The sequence below is a fragment of the Pogoniulus pusillus genome, chromosome 22 (genome assembly GCF_015220805.1).
Source record: "Pogoniulus pusillus isolate bPogPus1 chromosome 22, bPogPus1.pri, whole genome shotgun sequence".
NCBI lineage: Eukaryota > Metazoa > Chordata > Aves > Piciformes > Lybiidae > Pogoniulus > Pogoniulus pusillus.
In genome coordinates this window covers 11,201,033-11,226,421 of record NC_087285.1, presented here as the reverse complement: position 1 = coordinate 11,226,421, position 25,389 = coordinate 11,201,033, and the positions used below count along the sequence as shown (strand labels likewise).

At 53.1% G+C, this 25,389-nt stretch overlaps 1 protein-coding gene across 2 annotated transcripts in view; it reads left to right on the top strand.

Annotated features, from left to right (window-relative positions):
- DPYSL3 (dihydropyrimidinase like 3) overlaps positions 1-25,323 on the top strand; it is a 33,181-nt gene extending 7,858 nt beyond the window's left edge. Inside the window, exons 1-14 of one of the 2 annotated variants that reach the window (XM_064161708.1) lie at positions 4,117-4,252; positions 11,545-11,633; positions 13,851-14,035; positions 15,013-15,177; positions 15,363-15,424; positions 15,667-15,747; positions 17,548-17,616; positions 19,850-19,970; positions 20,711-20,867; positions 22,245-22,386; positions 22,719-22,889; positions 23,292-23,471; positions 24,034-24,196; positions 24,654-25,323. In XM_064161708.1, coding sequence (XP_064017778.1) covers positions 4,214-4,252; positions 11,545-11,633; positions 13,851-14,035; positions 15,013-15,177; positions 15,363-15,424; positions 15,667-15,747; positions 17,548-17,616; positions 19,850-19,970; positions 20,711-20,867; positions 22,245-22,386; positions 22,719-22,889; positions 23,292-23,471; positions 24,034-24,196; positions 24,654-24,742 — 1,713 coding nt within the window. In that variant the 5' untranslated portion in view covers positions 4,117-4,213 and the 3' untranslated portion in view covers positions 24,743-25,323. Of the gene's footprint in view, positions 1-4,116; positions 4,253-11,544; positions 11,634-13,850; positions 14,036-15,012; positions 15,178-15,362; positions 15,425-15,666; positions 15,748-17,547; positions 17,617-19,849; positions 19,971-20,710; positions 20,868-22,244; positions 22,387-22,718; positions 22,890-23,291; positions 23,472-24,033; positions 24,197-24,653 lie in introns of those variants that run through there. The other variant, XM_064161707.1, reaches the window with a different exon arrangement.
- The last annotated feature ends 66 nt before the right edge of the window (positions 25,324-25,389 follow it).

The following is a 25,389-nucleotide window of genomic DNA, read 5'->3' as shown; positions in this document are numbered from 1 at the left end:
GTTGTGAAGTCTGTGTGTCTTGTCCTAAGGAATGGGATTGTCAGGTTTTGCCAGGAATCCTGCAGCCCTAGCTGTGGTGCCAGGATCAGGCCTCAAGAACACTGACAATGGGTTAAAGGTTGTGAGATGACAAAGCAGCAAGCATGCCGTGCCATCTTTGTTTGCAGCAGGCAGGGATGGGGAAGGTGACAGCAGAGTCCTCAGGCAGCAGCACCCTCCAGCAGCTGCACCAGCCCTGGGTCCCAGTGGGTCCATCTCTGTGCTCTGGTGACATCCTGTGGCAGGAGTACCCATCACCAGCCCTGTGCTGCTGGCACCAGGTATCTCTGCCAGGCTGGGGCCAGAGCAGGAAGAACACATCTCCTGACTGGGGATGAAATGTCTCAAGGGCACCTCTCACTTCTTCCTGCAAGCCTGGCTGTATGCTCCACTGCTTCTGCTTCTTTACCTATGGCTGCTTTAGTTTGCAGCTCACTTCTGCAGTGCAGTTCCAAGCCCTTGAGGCCTTTTCAAGGTATGTGGTGGCAAAACCTAGATCTGTGTGTTCTGCAAGCCCAGTGCCACCACCTTTTTGTTCTTCTGTTTTTCTCCTCTCTTTTTTTCCCCTGGTGTGATTTCTGTGGTGAGCCAGGGAGCTTCCCACCTGCCTCTGTGTTGCCCAGTTTCTCCAGCCCTTCCTGCAGCAGGTCCTGTGGTAGGACCAGAAGCTTGCAGAGACCTGAACCCAGGGTCTTGAGTCAGAGGAGCATGAGGACAGGGAGTTAATAACACGCATGGTCAGTAATGAAGCTGGGGTGCAAGTGCTGCTCCTCTGAGCTCCCTGCATTTCCATCGTGCCTTTGGAGGGAGGGACTGGAGAGAGTTGATTATCCACCAGAGCTGGCAGGGGTGAGATTTCTCACCTGATCACTGCCCAGTGTTGGCAGTGGAGCTAAGCAGAGGACAGGGATCCTGGCAGGAGCCAGTCTCACTGCACCAGCTGCAGTGATTGGCAGCTGCTTCAAAGTCTTGTTCCTGTGCGGGTCGCACGGTGAAAGGAAAAGCACCTGCTGAGTCCCCTAACTCAAGGCCACTTCATTGCTCTGCTGGATCAGGCTGTAATTGAATTAATTGGCCTTGAAGCTGCAGTCACTCGTGTACACACAATGGCATATCCCATTTGACATGTTTGGTTTCAACCTCATTTATTTCTGGCAGAGAGAAGAAACAGATTCCCCCTTGCCTGGGCACTTCTGTGTGCATGTAGGGAGCAGAAGCTGTTCTGTGGGGGCTCCAGAGTGGATGTGTAGGGGCTGCAAAGCTCCTTGTTGCCTCTGGGAGATGGTGTGCATGGTGGGCATAGTGTGAAAGCTGGTATGGTTGTGTTTCTCAGTAACAGAGACAGAGGGCTCTTCCCAGTTTCCTCTAGCTCTGTCTCTCAAGTTGAACATCAGAGACTGGGCAGGCTGGAGCCCATGTCAGATGCTTGTGAGCACTCATCACTTGTAGCTAGACTCCCCAAAAGAAGGAAGAATGACCCCGTGGATCTCAGTGGAAAGGGATAAAAGTTTGAACAGAGACAAAGCCATAGCTTTGAGTCAGCAGCACCCTCCCAAAAGGGATGGCATGCACAAGCACAAGGAAAACTTCTCTAAAGCTTCTTTGGAGAAAGTTCCTTCTGACAAAGTCCCTGCAGCAGCACATGCCTTCTACTCCCTGTTCACACTGGTGTTCCTCGCCAGGCTCCTGTCACCCATTGTGGCTGTCCACAAACATATAGTGCCATGTGATCCTTATGGTTGTTTTGAGGATGTTCTGAGCTATAAGAGTGCTGCCACTTTCAAGTTTCAGATTGACCATGCCTCTCGTTGAGGAAGGGTTGAAGCATGTGAGTTACACCTCACTGCCTGTACCTGCAGGAGGTCCTGTAGACAAAAAGAATCTTTGTCCATTTTGAGTGTTTTGGGCTCGGGGCAGCAATTTTTATAGTGTATCTGTGTCACATAGCAACCAGGAGGAAAGCACATCTCTCCAGAAGGGTCTGAAGTCACTGTGGTTGGCCAGTATCCAGGGTGCTGCTGCAAGCTCGGGTCTTGTAGTTGTCCAACTGCTCAAGTCAGCAGCATTTGTCTGCGTAGTCATTTATCTATTACTAACTAATTAACTGCTGCTGCAGGCACAGTAACATGGTACCACTCAGCTCAGAGATGCTCTTAAGCCTTCTGGAAAATGGGTGAGTGAAGTCTCAGGAGGTTTGGCAGTAAAGGTCAAGGGTCTTTCTTGTGTTCTGCCCCAGCCAGTCTAATTTCAATAGAGACCATGGCCAGCATTGCAGTGTTGTGGCAGGAACAAGGCAGTCTGATGCCTCCTTCCCACACACTCCTTGGCTGCAGAGGCTCCAGCACAGCTCTGCTCCCCCGTCCCTCCCTGGCACTTGCACACACCTCTCTGCTCACAGATCCACCAGGGAGAGGGAAGCTTCCAGAAGGCTTTCAGCCCATCTTCTAGTGACTTACTGAGGTGCACCAGCTCACCAGCAGCAGCACAGGATCTGGGGAAGGGAGGCAGGAGGCAAGGCTTCAGTGGTTCAAGCAGCCCATGTGATTTTGCAGATTCCCTCAAAGTCCTGGCACTAGTAAGTAGGTTCTTGAGAAGCTGCTGACTTTCACTTTAAGCTGGTGAAAGATTTTTGGGTTTATAATAAATATGTATGCAGTAATACTTTCTAAGAGCTTCAGCATGAGCACACACAGAATAACAGACTCAAGTGAATCACAAAAGCTTGGATCTGGGTTACTGAGCTCTGGAGACATCAAAGCTGGTGGTGAGGGAGGGTTGCCATACCAATCGTTCTTCTTAAACTCCCCAGCAGTAAGATTAACACCAAGGTGATCCTCCTCTGAACCCTGGCAGCAGAGCACATGCTCCAGTCAGTCCACGTTACCATCACCTGCTTCCCCAGGGTTTCGTGGCAACGCTGGCCACAGTGTTGGGGGTTGTGCTGTGGAGATGGCTTTGTTCTGCAGACAGCTCTTTGAGATCCTGCACCACTGCAAACCATAGTGGGGTTGTGTTTCAGAAGGAACTGAAGAGAGGATTGGGTGTTGATCACTCAGGTCAGACAGCTTGTTTCTCTAGCAGGAGCTAGAAATTGGATTTACCTGTGGCAGGTGTGGCTGTAGGATTTTGGTAGTGGGGGACACTGCCTGCAGCTTGGCATCAGGGTCTGTAGGAAGAGCATTCAAATGTCTGGGCATGAGTTGCAGTTGGGAGGGAAAGTGAGATCCAGGCCTAGCCATGCTTCTGCAGGGGCAGGGAACCTGCCAGCAGCATCATTGGTCATGTCAGGTGGGATTGGGCATACATGTGCTTCCCATGGTAGCACATTTTCAGTTAGCCCAGCCCCAGCTGTCAGTGGGGTCCTAGCCCTAGCATCACCTTGTCTCAGCACATGCTGAGTGCTGGTAACCAGCTCCACCGTTTAAACCTCCCTGCCAGGGAAGGCTGAAAAGTTGCAGATGTGCCCAGTGCTTCTGGCACTTGTGGTGTTTGAATAGGACAAAGGATTCCCAAGACAGACGTGCTCTGCATTTATTAGTTTGTAAATGTTTCCCGTTCTTTGCTTGGGAAAGAAAGTTTGAGGTCATCCAAACGCAATCCAGCAGCACCAAAATACTGTTTGGAAAGCTCTTTCATTTTTGCTAATTATGACATGGAAAAGTTTCATTCTGCAAAGAGCCCTGGCTCTGCCTGCTGCCCCAGCCGTCCTCTGCACGGGATGGACCTGGGTGAGCGCCTGGCCCCACAGGGGCTGGTGGGCGATGCTGGGTGCCCTGCACCTCGGTATACTGTGATCGGTACCCACGCCCCAATACGTGCTTTATTGGGAGTGGTACTCCGTAACCACTATACTGGGAGCAGTGCCCAGTGCCTGGTCGATGCTGCACTGGGAGCGGTGCCCGGTACCTGATAGCTGGTACACGGGGAGCCGTGCCCGGTACCTGACAGGCAGTACGCTGGGAGCGGTACCCAGAGCCCAGTACCCACTGCACTGCGAGCAGTGCCCGGTGGCGGGGCGCCCCCTGGCGGCGGCGGGCGGCGCTGTGGGCGGGGCGGGACGGGGCGGGCCCGTCCGTCCCCGGTGGCGGCTGGCACGGCGGGCGCGGGCTCGGTCTCGCCTTTGTGCGGAGCCGGTGCGGAGGGCTGCATAGACAGCGGCGGGCCAGGCGGAGCCATGTCGTACCAGGGCAAGAAGAACATCCCGCGCATCACGGTGCGTGCCGGGGCTGAGCGCCCCGTGGGGCGGGCGGGGAGCGCCGGTCGGGCGAGGAGCGTGGGACCGGGCGGTGCGGGCCGGACCGGACCGGGGCGGCGGCACGCAGACAAAGAGCGGTGCCCAGCCCGCCGCCCGCACAGGTGGTCCTGTGCCGCCGGTGAGCGCAGGCTGGGAGGAGCCGCGCCCCGGAGGACTCAGCCCTGGCGGAGCCTGTGCGGCGGTAGCCGCTCCCCAGGCGCTGCTCGAGTCGCCGCGTCCCCGCCTGGAGCAGCCCCCGCAGAGCTGCCCTGACCGGGCGGTCGCTATGACCCGTCTGGACGCACACCGACCCGGCGAGCCCAGGACACCGGCCGAGAGCAGGTCTCGCTGGTGTCCCACCTGCCCATGCCGCGGACGGCCGTTCCCGGTGTTCGGCGGATCCCCGCTGTCCCGGGAAGCAGGCGGCGGGTGCGGTCCGGTGTTCGCCCGATGGCCGCAGGGCGTTCCCCGCGCTCGGCACCGCCCGCACATCCCGAGCCGTTCTCCGGTGCTGCCGCATCAGGTGCAGCAGGGGCCACACCTACCTCCTGCCCGGCCCCGAGCCGCGAGAGGAAAGGGGGCTGGCGTGTTCCGTGTGAGGGCCCCCCGTTCGGGTCCTGCCGGTGCCCCCGGTGCTGATCCGTCTCCGGGTTTCCGGGCTCGGAGCCAGCCGGTGCCTTCCCTGCCTCCCCAGAGGCGACTGCGTGGGGCTTTCTTCTGGGAAGGCGATCGGGTCCTTTCATCTCGCTGATGGTTTTTTGCTGGCTTCCTATAGCTCTTGTCTTTCCTCCAGAGGACGGCTTTGGCCCTTGAAGAAAAAAGAAGAACAAAGACTTGAGCTTCATTAAGCTTTTTCGTGTACAGATGTGAGCAAAATGCTCTCAGAGAAGCACAAAGATCGTTACCCCTGTCAGGAGAAATTCCTTTGTCAGCCCAGGTTCAGTTGCTGTAATGAGCAATTTTACAGCCTCACACATCTAGCCTTTTCTGTGTCCTTCAACCAACACGGGGACAACATTGCAGGTGGGATTTCTCCTATTCCCCGGGGCCTTTTCTACGAAGACCTTTAATGATGTGCTTTACCAATATGCAGGGTCTGATCCTGTGGGATCCAGCAGCAACTCTCTCCCCTCAGTGGTACAGAGCCTGACATGGTGCCTTATTTCTCCCTGTGAGATCCTTTCTTCTGTGTAGCTGATCTTACAGGTAGCTTTATTCTGGCTTCTGCAGCAGGGGACAGCCCTCTAGGACTCACTTGCCCAGTTCTGCAGCATTATCGAGTCCTGGCTGGGTGCAGGAGATTGCTCTGGAATTCTGGTCAAACGACCCACCCATCCTTAGCCCCTGCTTTGAGGCCCAAGGGAAGCAGTGAAGTCAGGTGTTGTGTGGTCTTCTGTGTTTTAACAGAGTGGCATAGAGAAAACCTCAGCTGTAATGTCTCCTTTAGAACAAAGCCTTTGCTGTCTCTCCCTGCGGACTGTGCCCCCCCTGCCCTGGGCATTCTTTTGATTGTTTATTCTTCCCTCCTGGATTTCTGCCCCAGAACCTGTTCTTGCAGGTCAGGACACAGTAACTTCTGGTGACTGTCAGCTAAGTTGTGCTCGTTAGAGAGGTTTTTGGGGCTAGGTGGTATAAGATATCTCAGAGGCTTTTAAAACACCAGTGGGATCAGACAGAACTGCACAAGCCACCTGGTGCTGGTAACTTGTCTGTGGATCTCAATGCCCACAGCACTGAAGCAATGATCAAGCCTAAAGTGAAGGGAGCAGTGCCCTCCTGGCTTCTGTCATCCTGCAATAGACAGCTGGCTTTTGTGGGGGATGTACTGGGGATTTGGGTGTTTTTACTCCTGACAGATATCATTTGAACAGTGTGATTCTGGAGATGCACAAACACTGCCTCCTGGTTCCTGTCATAGTCAGCAGTGCTGCAGTTGGAATTTGTAGCTAGTTTCAGACAATGGCATCTAAAACCCCACAGTTTGCACAGTCTATCTGTTTGCAGCAATTCCTGGTCTCTTCTAGAACAGTGATTTTAGTGGAGAAGCCAGGAGCATGAGTGAGGGGTGCATGTGCTTGGGCAAGATAAATTGCTGTGGGGGTGATTCTCAATCTGATCTGGAAAAGCCAAGTCCACGGCTGTGGGCGAGGCTGTAGCCACTGAGGGAAGATGGGGAAGTGTAGGCAGATCTGTTGGTTGTGATGTGTAGAAAACATGGGGAGGGGAGGTTAGCTGAGCTTTTGGCTTTCTCAGCAATTGCTTCACCAGCTTGGTGTGGAAGTGTTGATCTACACTCTGCCTTGGGTTGTGCACAGTGCATCAGAGACCAGTGAACATGGGATTATTTTCCAGGTGTGTGCTGATCCTGGGATGCCCAGCGTAGCAGAACAGTTGCTTCAAGCCTTGTGTGTCTATTGACAGAGTTTTTCTTAGTTCCATTTCTTTGCTTGTTTGGAGATAGAGTCGGAATATTTCCCCTCCTGCTGTCCACAGTATGTTTTCCTATCCCTGCAGAAAGAGAGGTGGAAGACAAGTGGTGAAGTGCCGCACTGGGATTACACAAAATAACTGTTGACAGCTGTTGGTTGAATCAAAATTGCCCACTCTTTGTGCTTTGGTCACAAAAGCCTTTTCTATCCCAGGCAGACTGAGGTTCCATATTTTTTCTTGGCATGAGCTGTGGCCATCGCCTTCAACCACTCCATTACAGCCCATGCACACGAGCTCTGTGATGTCCCTCACGTCTAAAACCCAGCGAGGTCTGTGTGGTGACGGTTGGTGTATTGTGTCAGGTGCAAATGAGGAGAACAGCCTCGGTGACTGAGGAGACAGATTTTGTTAAGCTGGCAGCTCTCAGTGTGACATTTCTCACTGTGCCCACAGACTGGGTGTAGCTGGCAGCTGCCCTTCTACCCCCACGCTTCCAGCCAGGGTTTTTTCCATGCTGTGGTGTGGCCTGTTAGTAGGGAGGAGACATCCAGCTGCAGATGAAACACCACTGCAGTTAGTGTCTTTTCTGTTACAAAGGAAAGATCAGTAAAGCCATGTGCCTGCTCCTGTGCTGCCCTATTTATGCCTTGTATGCTTCAAACAAGGTGAGCACTATTCTTGGATGGATTCAGCAGCCTTTGGGAAGCTGCTTCTCCCTTTCTTTCTGCAGAGACACATTGAGCAATATTAAGAGACCCTCTGATATTTTGGAATCTCGAATGACCATATAATGCTGAAGAGCACCAGGAACAGAGTATGGGCATGAAGGAATGGGTAATGTTTTGAAAGCCTGATCCCAAATGCCAACAGGCAGAGAGACAGGGAGGGTTTAGCAAACAAGCTCCTCCACTGGCCAGCGTGTTGAGGGCTGCTAATGATTCTGCCAGGTCTTGGCAGAGCTGTGCTGGAGGAGATCTCCCAGGCTTGGCCTCGTGTGGCGGTGCCTGTACCTGAGGGAACAGACACTTGTGAAAGGTGCTACACTGGTGACAAATGGACAGTCACTGGCTGTGAGGAGGCTTGTTGAGGCACCATCAGTAGTGGAGATGAGGCTGGTAAGGCCAGCAGGTCCATGACGGTGGTCAGGTGGAACTTCCTGCAGCCACAGTCTTCATGGCAGGTGGTACCTTTCACTCCCACTGTCACTTCAGCTTGTGAGACCCTTTGAGCAGAGGCTGATCGCTGGGCAGCAGAATGCCAGGGGTTGGTCCTTGGGCACACTCACTCAGACCTGCGAGACTTGTGCCAGGGTGGGAGGGAAGGTGCTCCCTTTGATGTGCCCAGCTTCTGGTGCAGGAGGGTTTCTCTATCTGCTAACAATAGCTGATGACACAGTCTGACACTGGCTGGCAGGGACCGAGGTGGGTGTGGAGACACAGAAATGAGCCCTGGCAGGGGAAACAGTGTGTTTATTGTCGTCTGAGGCTGCCCTGGCAGCCAGTGCTGCAGTGCTGTTATAAGGTCAGACTTACTTCCTTGCAACCACTCCGTTCTCTTCCTTTTGTGTTTTCCTGCCGCTTGACATCTGGGCGCACTCCTGAGCGGTGCCAGAGCCTGTGGAGGTGGTGTCATTTGGATTTTACTTATACTTCACTTTATATTTTCTCTTGTAGCTGGTGGATGGACACCCGTGCAGCCCTTCCCTCTCCTGTGGGCATGGGGACATTGGGCAGCCAGGCTGCGAGCAGCCCCTGAGGCAGTGCCCAATCCCCTCAATGAATGCCTCCTTCATGCTCCAGCCATTATGGCCCTCACCATCTTGTGTACTAACAGAGTGAGCACTGAGCAGCCCTTCACATCTGCCACAGAATGACCATTTGTGTCTGTGGGCAGCACATTTTCTGAGTCCATATTCACAGTTTATTCAGTAACTGTTGAGTGCTGCAGTCTCCTACCCCTATCCCACACGTGCCTGTCTGCTTTTGCTTTCTCCTGTCCCTGGTGCAGGTTGATGCAGGCTAGCATCACTGTGTGCTGCTGCTCCTGGGCTCTGGTGGGAACCAGCTCCAGGGTCTTTGGGTGAGTAAGGTAGGGAGGTTTAAAGGGCATGGGCAAGACAAACAGAAGCCCAGTCATGCTGTTGGATCTGGGCAGTTAGACTCTTCTCATCATGAAGCCAAGGAGGATCTACTGGGGCACAGGGGACTGGTTACATTGGACAAATTCTACATGCAGCTGACTGAAAAGCAATGACTCTTCTTCGCTGTGTTTCTAACCCTGGCTGCGATTCTTCCATAGCTGATGCCTGATACTGTTGCTTGACAATTTCTATCTACATTTTCTCTACTGTTAAACCTGCTGTCTGAGCCTTCATGTCCCTCTGCCCTCCTGCCACTCCTGCTCTCTTCTGCGGCACAGCTGGAGAAGTCCCGGTGCAAACTGTTGCCATTCACAGTAGGTCTCCCTCCAGCCTTGATGGAGTGGCAGTATTAAACAGAAGCCAGGCAAGCTGGCAGCAGTCTTGTGGCTTTTTTTTTTTGGCTGATTGTTTTTAAATTGGTTGGAAGCAGAAGCACCAAGGTAGGGACAGTCTGAGCCCTGCTCTTACCTCTGCCTCAGAGTGGTTCCAAAGAATGTTTGTCAGTGTGGTGATAGGTGCTTTATGTATAAAAATACATATTCAGCATTTTCATCTATGGGAACCACAGTGACTGACAGGCTATAAGCAGCTGGCTGTGGTCACATTTTGCTCATTTAGGGGTTTCTGAACTTAAAGTTACAGCATTGTTAGTGAGACGACAATTGGGTAGACACAGAGGGAAGGACAAGTGTCCAGTGCTAGGGGAGGAGGAGAAACAGCGGCTTGTAAACAGCATTTGGTTGTGCTTGGGATCCTCAGCCCCAAAGCTCATCGTCACTGGGTGTGTGTCTATTGGAGGGAGGCATGGTGCAGGCTGGAAGTCGGCCTGAAATGGTGCAAGTGAGAGGTGGTGATGGTCCCAGAGCTCACGAATCAAGGCTGCTATCTTCGTGTGTTAGTTGTGCTCTGTTCTACCCAGCTGTCTAAGCTGTGAGGGGAGGTCTGTAACTAACAGCGTGACCTTGCTTCCAGGCCCCCTGCCTTGGACAGCAGATTCTGATGGACCTTTGCACCAATGCATTAGCTTGGGTCTGGGGAGAAGGGGAAATGAGCCCAGGTCTGCTTGACAGGGAGGACAGTGGCTGGGACAGAGCAGGCGAACAGCTCAGCCATGCACTTTCCCTAGTGGGAGGCCAGGCTCGTGGTTCGTGTTGAGCTGCGCTGGACGAGGAGGCGAATCCCCGCTGCTGAGACCGGGGCCATGGGCACAGCTGTGAGCAAGGAGAGGCAAAGGCTGTGCCCCCGTGCCTGTGCCCCTGCGCCAGCGCCGAGCCGCTGCCGGGCTGAGCGTGCGGAGCGCTCCCAGCCTCTCCCCACCCAGTTTCTTTGTCTGGCTGCGAGGATGTGATGGCTGTGAAAACGCACACGGCTGGCAGGGCCGCGGCTGCTGCAGGGACACGAGGGGATTCTCTTTCATCCTCTGTTGCCAGGGAGGAAGCTGCAAATTGCCACCGCTGCGGTGATGTTCCCAGAAACCACCCCAGGGGCGGCAGCTGAAGAACAAACCCATTCTCTGGGGTGGAGTTAATTGTGCGAGAGCTTCCCAGGGAGAGGCTGGTGTGTGAGCCGCGCCGAAGGCTCCGGGCAGCCGTGGTCCAGGCTGGGGCTGTGGAAGGGGAGTAACTCACACGCCGAAGCCTGGGCTGTGGGCACTGGCAGGGGAGAGCAGATGAGGGTACGGGGAGTTAGAGGTTGTTTGGGGCATTTTAAGCAGTCAGGAAGGTGGAATATTCTCTAAAGCATCAGCGAGCTGTGCCACTCCAGTACCTGGGATAGCCATGTGTGAGCTCAGGCTCTTTGCTCCTGTCCTGTCTGCAGCAGGTGTTCAGACTTGCGCAGGTGAAGGTAGCAGAGCAGCAACTCAGCCTTTCAAGTTCTTCAGGACAAAGGCCGTACCCACAGGACACTGTCCTTCCTCTCTCATCAGTGTATGTTGAGCTGCCCAGATCCACAAGCATGAAAACAGGAAGAGCATAAGAACAGTTCTGGTCTGAGTGCTTCTCCACTGTCTGGTCACACTCCTTTCGGGAGGGCTTCTGACCACTTGGGCTGATAAAAGGGAAAACAGAGGAGGTGGTGAGATGGACGTGCAGTTCAGTGCCTCCTGGGCTTTGTAAGATGCCTCAGAAGGGTTACAGCAAGTGTTGTAAGGGAGGGACAGATCCCAATAGCAGATGCATCATCTTCAGGGCTGCCTATCCCGTGGGTGGTCTTTGCAAAGTGGTAACAGATGAGAGATGTAAGTTGTCTTCTTTAATATGGCTTATTCTGCATGGTATTTGGGTAAGATACGAGGACATACCCTTAAGAAACAAATGTATGCTAAGTACTGGTGCACGGCTTGTGCTGGCTGCAGATTTATGTGCATGGTGACCTGATGTAGGAAGCTTGCAACTTCTCTCTGTGTATTTTATGGAGGCCTCTTTGGTGTGTCCACAGTGACCCTCCTTTGTGCTCATCTTGCCTCAGTGGTGTTTCTGGCAGCACCTCTTCCACTAGAAAACAGCTCTACAAGTATGATTGTTTTGGTCCTTGTACTTGTCCTGTGGTTTCAAGTGTCAGTCCAGGTGTGAAGTCTCTGCAGTGCCAGCTGTTGAGATGCTGGGCTGTGTAGTGCAGTTGGAGAGCACCCAAGGACAGTGCTGGCCACTGAGAAGCATGAATGTTGCCTGCTGCTGACACTGTGTTCTTCCCTTTGCAGAGTGATCGCCTCCTTATCAAAGGAGGGAGGATAGTCAATGATGACCAGTCATTCTATGCTGACATCTACATGGAAGATGGCCTCATCAAGTAAGTACAGCACTTCTGTTATCTCCATCTCTCCTTCCATCATCTTCAGGTTGTATGGTTATTGTCTTCTTGTGGATGTGCTCTGTATCCAACTTGCCAGCCAGTAAAACTTGATGGCCTGCTCTGGTTGGAGGCTGAGCTGTGCAGTGTGTGAGCAGTGTGATTGCCAGCCCTGTATGGTGACTTCAGTGGCTGAATTACATCCAGGCTGGCGACCTCATGATGCAGCATCCATTGTACAGCAGAGCTGCGTCTGATCTTTGACTCCTGCTTTGCCCTGTTAACAGCATTAGCATGAATGACCCCACGTGAGATCCCATTTGTTGGCACTATGCAGGGAAGTGCTGTGCTGCATCCTTGAGAAATTGCAGGCACTCAGCTTCTTCATTTGTGCTTTGGAGGTGCAAGAGTGACCTTCACTTTTCAAAGGCTGCTGTTTAGATGTGGAAATGTAGCACACTGGGACCAGACCCAAGCTAGGTGAGTTGAAGGAATCAAAATAGTTTGTAGCAGAGAGACCTGAAAAGGCATTACTTGCTCCATGGTGAGAGGAAAATATCCAGCCTTCAGAGCATGGTATGTCTTAAAATGCTATCAGCAGAAAGAAATGCTTTTAGCAAGTGGGACTGTATTTTTGTGAGGCTGTTACTAACTGAGGGACAGGAGCATTTGTGATTGACTGGTACTCACACCCTGGCAGGGATCAGAGCCAGCTTCAGGTCTTGCCATGGCACAGATTTTCTGGGTACTCTTGGAGAAATCACTTGGCCTCTTCTGCAGCCTGGAGGTCATGGAATTGCATTGCCTTGGAAAGAAAATGCTCTCACAAGTGAATTCTGTTAAGAAAACAGTGAGAAGTTTAAATCCTTTGGTGACAGTTTCATCACCATAAAAGAGGGGGAAAGAGCTGATGGTTCATTGCTGTGAGGATGCTGGAGTGAGCAGTTCTGTCCACAGAACTTTGTTATTCTAAGAAAATAGCCTCCAGAGTGACTAGGGTTGAATGAAATGTGAAGATGGAATTTGCTCTTCATTTCCCTCCCCAGTGTGCCAAGGAAATCAGAAGTTTTCCACTAAACCCAACTTGTCTTTTTTCTTGATCTGCCAGGGAGGACTGACTGAGGAAGGCTTGGTGGAAATAGGATTTCTGAAAGAAGAGATTTGAAGGCTGAGTGCTACATATGGACAGATAAAGGGATTGAGGGGGTGAGGGGCTGAGTGAAGGGGCTTCTAAGGCTCGGGTGACCTGGCCTGCAGGAGGGCTGGGTGTATCCTGGGAGGAGACTGCCATGTGCTAGAACAGCACAAACTCCAGAGGACTGTCCTGGCATTTTAAGTTATAAGCAGAGGTAAAATGGAACTTTTTTAGTTTCTGATTTTCAGGAGTTATTTTTGGGTACTTGGGATTTTAGCTGCCTTCAATACAGCATGACCCTGCTGATAGCAAGGACATCCTTCAGGGACATGAAGGAGACAACCTGAGAGGGAAGATCCTGGGACAGAGAGAGCTTGGGGAGATGCCAGCCGGGCTGCAGTTGACCGTGCTGTGTGCTTCATGAGCTCCTCACCAGCTTCCTGGAGGGAGGCTTCTCTCTGCCCTTGGGACTGGGTGCTGTGAGCAGCATTGCAAGTCTCTGAGGAGCCCTGAGCTGGCCCAGCAGCTGTGGCATTACAGTGGGAAATCATCTTTCTCTGTAAGTAAGCCTCAGACTTGAGCCTTACTTAAAGTGGTCAGGAGGATGAGGGAGAGGAGAGATTAGGGGTGCAGCTTATAAGAAATGGGGCTGGTGTGGGGTTTTGTGTCATACCTGCTGGAAGTGCTTGCAGAAGCCTGACTTGTGAGTCTGTGGGGTGTGAAGTGCCCTAGGCAGCTTTTCCCTACACCCTACAGAGAGGTCCATGCCCATCACACTATACTCACCAGCTACCTCAACCCAGCACCTACCCCAGACAGCAGGTTCCACCACAGACACCACTGGAACAGATGGACAGGTGTAAGCCACACCTGGACTATGCAAGTTGAAGGTTTAAGCAGGACAGACAATCCTGTGTGTTGCTGCAGAGCAAGGTGGTTTCAGTCTGCTGGCTCCTACAAGCCCAGCTTTGGGAGTGAACAGGGGGAGTGGACCAGACTGCTCCCAGGCTGAACCCTTCACTGATTGTATCGTGGCTGGTTTTCATTTCTTGTGGCTCACCACCTTGGTGTGATCTCATCAGGCAGATTGGAGACAATCTGATTGTCCCAGGAGGGGTCAAAACCATAGAAGCCAATGGGAAGATGGTGATCCCTGGAGGAATCGATGTCCACACTCGCCTGCAGATGCCGTACAAGGGGATGACAGCAGTGGATGATTTCTTTCAAGGAACAAAAGCAGCCTTGGCTGGTGGAACCACCATGATCAGTGAGTGCACCTGGAAAGGTCCTGCACATGACAGCACCCAGCACTCTTGAAACATTTCCCAATTATTTCTTTTTCTCCTTCCTTTTCTCAGTCGTCTTTGTTTTAAATGGCCTGCTCACCTCTTCTATGTTCTTTGTCAGTGCAGAGTAGAGAGTGAGGGTTGGGATGAATCTCTGGCATCCTCAGTTATAACAAAGTGGTGGGATAGAGATTTGCATAAGACCCCTTGCCCTTGCAGATCCCATGTTTTGCAGCCCTTGATTGTCTTCAGGCACAGGTGCCCCTGGGACCCTCAAAAGGAACAACAGCATTACTTTTTTCCCCTGTTAAATAAAAATAGCCAGCATGATGCTCAGATGACTCTGAGCAGAGGAACAGAGCAATGTCCTGGCATCCCGTGCTGCTCAGAAATAAACACTGCTAACGAAAAAGGAAAAGGAATTCTGAGGTCCTTCCCTGGACAAGGCCATGACTGCACTGGTTTGAGGTCCAGGTTTTATGGCTGTGCACTGCAGGGTTTCTTGGGATGCAGGAGCAACTGTGATCCTTCCAGTAAAGGGCTGGGTTTCTTGTCTTCCTCCTATCAGTTCTCCTTCCCTCTGGGAAAAATAAAAACAGTTGTGTGAAATGGACTGAGGCAAGGCATGGGGAATGACAAGGTGGGCAATAAAAGGTGCATTAGTACTGCAGTGTGGGAGAAGGCTGTTAATGGAGTGGGAGTGGGGCTGAGGGAGGACAAGGCCCTGTAGCTGATTTTCTAGCAGAAGCCTGTAAAAGCCCCTGGACCCCTGCCAAAGGCCATTAGCAAAGGCTCTGCATGCTCCCTGCTGAGACAGGCACTTGGAGGAGCTCTGGCGTGTGGCAGAGCTGATGGGCACCACTTTGGAGTTGGGGATGGGGTAGTGATGATGGCTGGCAGCATGCAGGCTCCTGGTGGGCACCCTATGCCCATCCTTTGCCCTGCTGTGCCTCTGCAGTGGACCACGTGGTGCCAGACCCCGAGTCCAGCCTGGTGGAGGCATGGGAGCGGTGGCGGGAGTGGGCGGACGGCAAAGCCTGCTGCGACTACGCGCTGCACGTGGACATCCCCCGCTGGAGCGACCGTGTCCGTCAGGAGCTGCACACCATGGTCCACGAGAAAGGTTTGCTGCCCACCACCCCCTGCACGTGGGCCTTGGTGAGGAGGGCCAAGGGTGACCATCTGTCCTCAAACTCTCGTGTGCCTGCTGGGGTGTGGCATGGCTGCCAGCAGGAGCCATGCCAATGGATGGGTCAGTGGGGAGGAAGAGCCTCAGCTCACCCTGCTGTCTTCTCTGCTCTGCTCCAGGAGTCAACTCCTTCATGGTGTACATGGCCTACAAAGACTTGTACCAGATGTCAAATACTGAGGTGAGATCTGCTTTGCCACCTTGGCTGTGTCAGTGGTGATGAGGGGATGGCAGCCATGCTGGGCACAGGGTGGCTGGGGATGGCAGCAGTGATGGGTGTAGGGCAGTGGGGAGATAGCAGCCACGCTGGGCACAAGGTGGCTGGGGGACCGCAGCCATGCGTGGCACAGGGACTGCCAAGGCCATGTGCAGGCCAGGATTGTCTCTCTGCTCCATAATAACTTTCTCTTATCTCTCTTTTAGCTGTATGAGATATTTAGCTGCCTGGCAGAGCTTGGTGCTATAGCTCAAGTTCATGCTGAAAATGGAGATATAATTGCCCAGGTAACTACCTACTCTTCTGGTGGGCCGGGACTGAATGTCTGTCCCAGACAGATGTGCTGTAGGGCATTAGCCAAATGACTCCCAAGCTGCGCAGGCATCTTCTGCAAGGTGCTTGCTTTGCTGCTCAGTAGCCATATCTAACATACCAAGATTCTTTTGCTGTGAGTGTGCGGTGTATAAGTGACTCTGAAGAGTGGGTTAGTGATTATCTAAATGGAAGAGGGTGGGCCATTGAGTACGGTATGTGCTCTCTGACTGCAGCTCCTGTTCAGTGTGCAGAGGGAGAGGCCATTGCCTTGCGCTCAACTGGCTAAGAGAATTAAAGTGCTTGAGAAGTGCCGTGGCAAGAGAGGAAATTTCTCCCTGCTGTAGCACACAGCCGGCTAATGGAGCCGGATCAGCAAGGGAATTGTTGTGTGGGATGTGGTTTGGTGGGCAGTCTGTGCTGGCTGTGCTGTAATTGGTGCTGGATGAGAGAAAGCCCAACTGTTTTGTTTTTCATTAAGAGACAGAAGACATTGCTCAGTTACACTCTTCAATCCCTTTTTTCCTGTCTCTCCTGTTCTTGGGAGTTGAAGTGTGAATGAAGAGATCATTCTTAGAACATCCCCTCAGATGACAAGAATCAGTTTTTCTTTGGGCTTTTTTTTAGAGCTGCAGTTCACAGTTTGATGGCTTTTCCACATGGAAACAAAGAGTCATCTGAACATGAGCCAGCAGTGTGCCCAGGTGGCCAAGAGAGCCAGTGGCATCCTGGCCTGCATCAGGCATGGTGTGGTCAGCAGGAGCAGGGAGGTCATTCTGCCCCTCTACTCTGCACTGGTTAGACCACACCTTGAGTACTGTGTTCAGTTCTGGGCCCCCCAGTTTAGGAAGGACATTGAGATGCTTGAGCGTGTCCAGAGAAAGGCGACAAGGCTGGTGAGAGACCTTGAGCACAGCCCTATGGGGAGAGGCTGAGGGAGCTGGGATTGGTTAGCCTGGAGAAGAGGAGGCTCAGGGGTGACCTTATTGCTTTCTACAACTACCTGAGGGGTGGTTGTGGCCAGGAGGAGGTTGCTCTCTTCTCTCAGGTGGCCAGCACCAGAACGAGAGGACACAGCCTCAGGCTGCGCCAGGGGAGATTTAGGCTGGAGGTGAGGAGAAAGTTCTTCACTGAGAGAGTCATTGGACACTGGAATGGGCTGCCCGGGGAGGTGGTGGAGTCGCCATCCTTGGGGCTGTTCAAGGCAGGGTTGGACGTGGCACTTGGTGCCATGGTCTGGCCTTGAGCTCTGTGGTAAAGGGTTGGACTTGATGATCTGTGAGGTCTCTTCCAACCCTGATGATACTGTGATACTGTGACTTAGCATTTGCACATTTCCCAGTGATTAAATAACAGCACCAGGGACCTGAGGGGGAGATTTTTTTTTTACTGCTTTAATGATTGTTTTCTCAGTAGTTTCTCCTTGGACAATTTGCTTTTCAGAAGGAGAAGGGAGCCAGGGGGGTGCTTTGAAAGGGACTGTAAACATCAAGTGCTCTACATGGAGATGAGGAGCTTTGTACCCTTGTTTTGCCCACGCTGTGCTGGCTTCATTGAAGATGTTTCAGTTGGTGTCTGTGCTCCCTCTGAGCCCTCTTCGTTCCCCATCCTCTTTCTCTCTCAAACCTACTGAGAGTGCAGCAGCCTCTATCACATATGCTGGTCCTCAAGACATGGGGTGGTCCTGAGGGAAGTGCTGGACACTAGGGGTCTGCTTGTGTGTGAGTGATAGTTTCACAGACTTGTAACGTCCTTCTGCCCTTTTGATGTCCTAGGAACAAGCCAGGATGTTGGAGATGGGAATAACCGGCCCCGAAGGCCATGTGCTGAGCAGACCTGAGGAGGTAAGGTGCAAAGGACAGCACCAGCCTTGCACTGAAGAGCTTTCTCCACAAGTCACAGCAGGGTGTTAGTGAGGCCAGGCAAGCAGTCTGTGTGTGTGTGTGTGTGTGTGTGTGCATCCCTGTGTCCATTTGTACAGGCAGTGCTGTCTTGCTTGTCACTGACTCAGGAAAGAGTGAGGTGCATGCTTGTGACAAACACTTTTCAGCCTTGCTGAAGTCTCCCAGTAGAGAAAAGGGCATCTAAGTCTCTCAGAGATTAATCAGTGGCAAGGTCTGTGTGGCTGTAGCAGCATTTGGGGCTGGTTTGGTTGTGAGAGACCTGAGCAGCATTGAAGGCTGAGTTTCAGTTCCTTTGAGTTTGAGTGCAGACAGATTCCAGCCTCTTCCTGCTTAATCTCTGCTTAGGGTCGAAAGTGTGTTTCAAATCAGATGGACAAAGACTTTGGTGGAAGGAGTGGGAGGGATGGAGAGGGGAAATTCCCTGGTTACAAATTATTGTCGAGACACTAATTAGATTACTTCTAATTTTAGCTCTCAGAGTATGTTTCTCTTTGGTCCATTAATATGATCTCCGTTTAGTTTCAGATAGGTTTTCTTGAGATAGCTTCCTGCTGAGAGGTGCTTTTAACTTCCCACAGCACATGAAAAAAGAAAACAATAGGAATTTGGTAGCTAAGCAGGGGAGCACAGGGACAGATTTGTGTTTCAGGGTCTGCTGGAAATAAAATCAGTTGTCTTAAAAGTGTAAGAGCTTGATTCTATTATGGCTGGTCACAGCAGACAGAGCCTAGTGCAATGCAGTGCTTGCTCTCTGAAATGTGAGAGTGTAAAGCATTTTCCTGCACAGGGAAGAGACTCAGTGTCAAATCAGAGTCCCTCAGTGTGTAAACTGCCATTTATTATTATGGCTCTAAACCCGTTGCCACTACTTGGCAAGCTAACCTGCAATTATGGGATGTCATGATTGTGCCAGGATTTGAGAACTGACCTATTATTATGAGACAGGACTGTGGTTCTCCTGCAAAGTCGGTGAAACATTGCTGAGTGTTTGATCTTGAAATGCCACTAGAGCACAAAGCAGCTAGGAAGAGTGCAAGAAGGCTTTAGATATCATCCGCATTTCATTGCCTTTAAAAATAACCAGTCCATAGCTCCGTGGGTCTGCTGTGCCCCAGAGGGACTTCTATGGGGGTTAAAGGCATTTTCTTCTACCAGGTGATGGTAGTGATTGGTAGGGCAGGATGGTGCAGCTCCAGATTGTGACTTGTTAACAGTATTCAGTGATGGTTTTGGGGGCTCCTGTCTACACATTAAACCCTCTCAACTATTCAAGTCTATAAGTGTGCTCTTACTTAATTTTATGTTTAAAGGGTGTTTAAGCAGAAGAGAAGAACCTCATTTCCCTGTGCAGTGAATAAGGCTGCAGAAGTAGGAGAGACGTCTGGGTGCAGGATCTGCTCCTCTGGCTGCTGGCAGAGCGAAGCTCACACAGCCACAGGCAGCTCCCTGCAGCTGGCAGCCCTGGCCTCCCCTGGGAGCTGGCTGTGGCACGTTGTCTTTTTAAGGCTTCTGTTGTGAACTTTCTCATGCTGAAGCTTGAAGCCAAACTGTAGTGCAAACACTTGGAGAACCTCTGGGGTTGAGCTCAGGCCAAACATGGGCTGATGTCATTGTCCAAAGATATCCCTGGCGATGGAAATCTGCCCTCTGCTAACAGCAGGGCAGAGAGACACAGCGCTGGGTGTCCACAGGCCCCAGGCGTAGGAGCAGCTGCATGGCCACACAGCAGACCCTGGTGCCAGCAGCCTGCCAATGCAGGGCTTCTGGCATGCCAGTCTCCAGCAGGGTGACACTTGATTAAACCAAATGCAGCTGCAGGAGAGCTTGGAGCAGGGAAGGGTCTGAAGGGGCAGACCCTTTCAACCTATGAGCTATGCTGTCAGGCATGGGCAGCAGTCTCTGTCAGGAGAGCTGGAACCAGGCAGTGGTCCAGGCATGGTCTGGGCATTGCTGCTGTGCTGAGCATCCTGTGGCTGGAGCCTGTGGTTTGGGCCCGAGGAAGGCTGAAATGTCCCCTCTCAATCCCCCTCCCAGATTAACCTGCCCCCAGAGAGTCAGGGGTAAATAGAGAACACAGGGTGTCAGCAGCAATCTGTGGTGTGCTAAGAGGAGCAGGGTCTCCTGCCTGCCCACCCTGTGCTCCTCTGCAGCCCTGCACCATCCTCTCTTCCAGCTGGAAGCAGAAGCTGTCTTCCGGGCCATCACAATTGCCAGCCAGACCAACTGTCCCCTCTATGTGACTAAAGTGATGAGCAAAAGTGCTGCTGACCTCATCTCACAAGCCAGAAAAAAAGGTGAGTGGCAGCTGCTGCTGCACAGAGCCTTGCTGCTGCTGCCGCTGTCCTGGGCAGCTGGAGACAGTGATCCCTGTGTCCTCATGGTTGTTTTGCCGAGGTCACCACTGCGTCCTGAGTCCAGTCCAGTGCTTCCCTTTCTGCTGCTCAGGGATTCACCTGACCCGCGAAGGGCACAGGGACAGTCCATCAGGCCACAGGGGGCCACCTCTTGTTGTCACATCGGGTAATGCCAGCACGTGGGTCATGGTAGAAGCAGTGCTTTAAGTGCCAAAGTTTGCCTGCCACTGTGGAAAGCTTTCTGAGGAGACTTGTCCAACCCATGTGCAAATGGTTTGAGCTGCTGCCTACAGGTTTGGGCAGTCTTTGAAATGCTGGCCTCTTGGAGGTGCTGGTGCCTCTTCAGGTAGCTGAAGGCTCCATTTGTCTCTAGTGGTGCATCTCTGGGGCTCCTCGTGCACTTCATGTTCACAGCTGTGTTCAGTGAGCCCTAGCTCCAAGAGCTGGTGAATGAGGAGGAGGTTGGTAGGCAGCCTCTGCCCAGACTGCTCACCCCTGACACTGGTGCAGGCTTTGCTGTTCCTCCTTCCTGCCCAGCACCTGAGGTCCAAGCAGGCAACATGGGATGGCCTGATACAGGTCCAGGTTTCCTCTGGTCAGAGCAGGCTGTTGGTAGTGCTGTGGAACAGAGATGCCTCCAGGCTCCTCCAGAACGACATCCTTTCTGTTCCCCTTTCTAGGCAATGTGGTGTTTGGTGAGCCAATCACAGCTAGTCTCGGGACTGATGGGACACACTACTGGAGCAAGAACTGGGCCAAGGCTGCAGCATTTGTGGTCTCTCCACCTCTGAGCCCGGACCCAACAACTCCTGACTGCATCAACTCCCTGCTTGCCAGGTGAGTGACAGCTCTGCTGGGCACTGCTGCCAGCAGGAAGAAACGGGCTCTAGCCTTGGATAAAGAGGTTAGGAAGTACCTAGGCAGTGCAGACATCAGTGCAACCTGAACCACTCTGCTTTGGCTGTTTGATGAGCTGACTGAGGAAATTACTCTGGCCCCAAGCCTTGGTGGCTCTGACTCCCTACAGGTGTCTTCCTGTTACCTTTCCTGTGCTGTTTTCTGTGAGGCTTCAGCAGGAGGAGAGGCTGCAAGGTTCCAGCTGGGCTGGGTGGCTTGTCCTCTTTCACCAGGACAAATCTGGTGGAGATTAGGAAGCATGTTGTCAGCCTGGGCCTGGGCAGTGCAGTCACTCAGACATATGGCTGAAATTACCAGAGGAAGATGGAGATTACCAGTGGATTAGAGCTGACTCACAGCCCCGAGCAGAGCTGTGGTGTCTGTGCCAGCCTGGGTTCAGGCACAGCTGGTCTGGGAGCTGGGTGCCTGAGGCCACTTGCCTCATGGGCAGGGCCAGCAGCTAGCCTGCTTTGCTCTGCTTCCTTGTGCCTGGCACCAGTGGCTTGTCAACTTCTTCCTGCTTGCTGCTTCCTGAGGACCTGGCAGCAGCTAGGTGACATTTAGGGAGCCATGGGCTTGTCCATGCCTCTTGGAGAGAGCTGCTTCTAGGGAGTTCTGACTCTCTGCATCCTGCTGTCAGATTTACATGTGGCCTTGGGTGATGTTTGCCTTTGTGACAGAGATGTGGCAGAGATGCTGTAGCTTAGGGCAGAGGCTGTGGAACATCTTGGTCTATTGTGCTGTGTGAGTGACTGTGCAGTTGAGCCTTTAGTAAGCTCTAGCCAAACACCTCAAACCAGAGCCCAGCAGCACTGGGATGCTGCCCTCATTGGGGAAGGTGGGCAGTGCCTCTTGGGTGCAGGAGCTTGCAGTACACAACAAAAGGGCTGAATGTGGGGCTCAGTCCTCAGTCCTCCCTGCATGGCAAAAGGGCTATCCTCCCAAGCAGACCTGACAAATGGCCAGAAATGGCTTTTCTGACTCAGGCTGAGATACTTTTTTTTATCCTTTGTGTTAATGCAAATGATAGTCTGGTATGGAAGGACATCTTTGGGCTCGACACAAAGGCTGCCTTGTTTTTGCTGAGCTGACACTCAGGTGTGCAGGATGCTGTCCATGCCCAGCTGGGCAGTTTCTGTGCCCGCAGGGGGCACAACCACCACGGGTGGAATTCTTCAGATCAAGGGGCTGTAGAAATGAAGCTGGAGAGTAAAAGAGAACTGAGCTGGGGGCTGTGCATGCTCCATGTCCCTCATGTCCCTGCTGTTGTCTGATCTTGAAGTGACTGATGATGCTTTTGCTGCCACCTCCCTGCAGTGGTGACCTGCAGGTTTCGGGAAGTGCCCACTGCACATTCAGCACTGCGCAGAAAGCAATTGGAAAGGACAACTTCACAGCCATCCCAGAAGGGACCAATGGCATAGAGGAGCGGATGTCTGTCATCTGGGACAAAGCAGTGGTAAGAGTCATGCTAGGGAGAGGGCAGAGCAAGCAGGTGTGATGCTTCTGTTCTCTCCCCTGCGGAGCTGGGCACCCAGCTGCCTTACTCCTCTGGCTGTGAGTCAAAACAAGCCAGAGCAGCAGAGACAGCTCTCTTGGGTGCAGGGTGAACAGCCAGGAGCTATGCCTGTGCCCTCAGTTCTTGGTCTGTCTGGTGCCAGCAGTGAGAGCAGCCACAGCGATCTGGGTCCAGATAGCCAGTGGGTTGTGTGGGAGTGAGTCTGGTGCTTCTCGTGGCTCTTATCCTTCCTGTCTCCAGAAGAGTGCTTTGTTCTCTTTGTGTCTGAGCAGGCCACAGGAAAGATGGATGAGAACCAGTTTGTGGCTGTGACCAGCACGAATGCTGCAAAGATCTTCAACTTGTACCCACGGAAGGGGAGAATAGCAGTGGGCTCGGACAGTGACCTGGTTATCTGGGACCCTGATGCTGTGAAGATCGTCACAGCAAAAACCCATCAGTCTGTAAGCCTCTGCCCACCCATGGGAATGCCGGGGCTGGTCTGTGGGGTGCACTCTGTGAATGCTGCCTGGCTGCTGGGAGTGTGGCACTAACCTGCTGTGCTGTGCTGGGCTCTGAGGAGTGGGGGCTGAGCCCAGGCTCTGGGCAATGTGGGGTAGGAGATCTGTGAGTCCTGTGCTCACATGCAGCACTTTTCTCATCCTACTGTGCTGCTGGGCCTGGCTCAGGCAGGTGTAAGGACTAAAGGAAGCCTCCAAGACAGGCAAGGCTGCCACAGGTGTCCTGTCTGCACTGGTGATGTCAGCAGCTAGGTGTGGGTACTAACCAGCTCTTAGTTAGCAGGCTGGTACTAACCAGCTCTTAGTGCTCGTGTGATCTTGACCATTGTCTTCTGGTTGCTGCAGGCAGCTGAATACAACATCTTTGAAGGGATGGAGCTACGTGGGGCCCCATTGGTTGTCATATGCCAGGGAAAGATCATGCTGGAGGATGGAAACCTGCATGTGACCCAGGGGACTGGACGCTTCCTGCCCAGCAGCCCTTTCCCTGACTATGTCTACAAGCGCATCAAAGCCAGGAGGAAGGTGAGGAGACTTAGATTCCCCAAGGCAGAGTTGGGATACTGTTAGCCCCAATTATCCTTCTCCCTTATAACTGATTGGTTTTCTTCTATTATTATCATTGGACCTGGAAACAGTGCTGCAAACCCATATATTTTGAGCCTGCAATTGGGATAGCTAAGGTTTGGGCAGAGAGCTTTGACCTCAGTGTTGAGGGAGGGCCAGCACTGGGGGCAAATGCTTGGCTAGGTCAGCAGTGTTGCTCTCCAGCACAGGCTCCTGCTGCAGCAGAGTTCCAAATGAGGAGGCTGGGCAAAATGGCCTCTGCTTCCTCATGCAGGCATCACAAACTCATGCCAAGGGACTGCCTGTTGTTGGGCTGTACACACTCTGCAGGGTGGTGGTGAAGGGAGGCTGTCACACAGGAGGGCTACTCCAGCCTGCAGGAGGTCTCGGGCATAAAGGACAAGGGACACAGGGCTGGTAGTGTGAATTGCCTCTTCAGCAGGACTACTGAGCCAGGGATCATTGGAGTGTGCTGCTGCCATGTCAGGATGTGTCACTGTCCTCTTTTCTTCAATGATAGATGGCAGAGATGCATGCTGTGCCCCGGGGCATGTATGATGGACCCGTGTTTGACTTGACCACCACTCCCAAGGGGGGCACCCCTGCGGGCTCAACCAGGGGGTCCCCGACGAGACAGACGCCCCCAGTCAGGAACCTCCATAAGTCTGGATTCACCCTGTCAGGTGAACACATGTGGTGGCTGGGCTAGGAGGGCACAGAACTGCTGGCCACACTGTCCCAGCCCTGGCTTGTGGTGGGGGGCAAGTGGGAGATGGCGTGGGACAAGCTGAGTGCAAGAGCAGAGCACAGCAGGGTGAGATCCTGGGTGTCCCTTAGAGGACATGGGTGGAGCTGGCCCTCCACTCTGCTGCACCTTACAGTAGGAGGAAGGACTGTGGCTATGGAGGTGCCAGCACAGCATCACTCCTGCTCTTGCAGTGTGGGTCTGTTCATGGAGTGTCTGCACAGACATCCATGCTACCACAGCTGTTGGGGTCATTACTGGAGTTGGAGCAGGCTGCTGTAGGCAGCCTTGGGAGGCTCTTCGGCGAGACCCTGAGCTGCCTGACATCTCAGTCCTGTGAAGAAAATGCTCTAACTTGGCTGTCCCTGTTTCCTTTGTGCTTTTTCCTCTCCCAGGTACCCAGATCGATGAGGGGGCCCGCTCTGTGAGCAAGCGCATTGTTGCGCCCCCGGGAGGCCGCTCCAACATCACCACCCTCAGTTAAGTGTCCCTGCCGAGGAGGAAGCAAAACCCCTGCGAAAGCGAAGGAAGAAAAATGGTACCTTGGTGTTTAAGAAGGAAAAGCAAATAAACCTGTTCTGAAGAATCGATAAGCCTCAAGCCTTATGTTTCACAAACGCTCCTTGCTACCTAGCTTTAAAGATATTGCTTCGTTTTGTTTTATGCATAGCCTTAAAATCCTGTGGTTGTTGTCGTGGGTGCGGTCGGGTCGTGTTTTTACTCCTCCTCTCTGTATGCATGCCGCTCAGACAGGTCAGTGTGGTGTTCGTGTTGGACGCGTGTGGGACGCGGTGGCGCGGGAAGGACCCGGCGTGGGGAGCCAGCCGGGCAGGCAAAGCGTGGGGCCGGCTGGAGGCACGGCGTGGGGCGGGCAGGCGGCTGCCGGCAGGGGCAGCTGGGGCTGTGTCGTGTTTGTGTCCTCCACCTCCAGCCGGCGCTCGCTGGCGGCGCGGTGCGGGGCCCCGCGGGGCGCGCAGACCCCCGCAGCAGCAGGTGCGCAGCGCCGCGCGTCAGCGGTTTGACTACTTTGTACACTTTATTAAAAAAATGGGCTCCTTCAAACAACTGCTCTGGCTGCTTGGCTGCTTTCTTCCGCGGGCTGCTGCGGGGCAGGGCTGAGGGCAAGTCGTG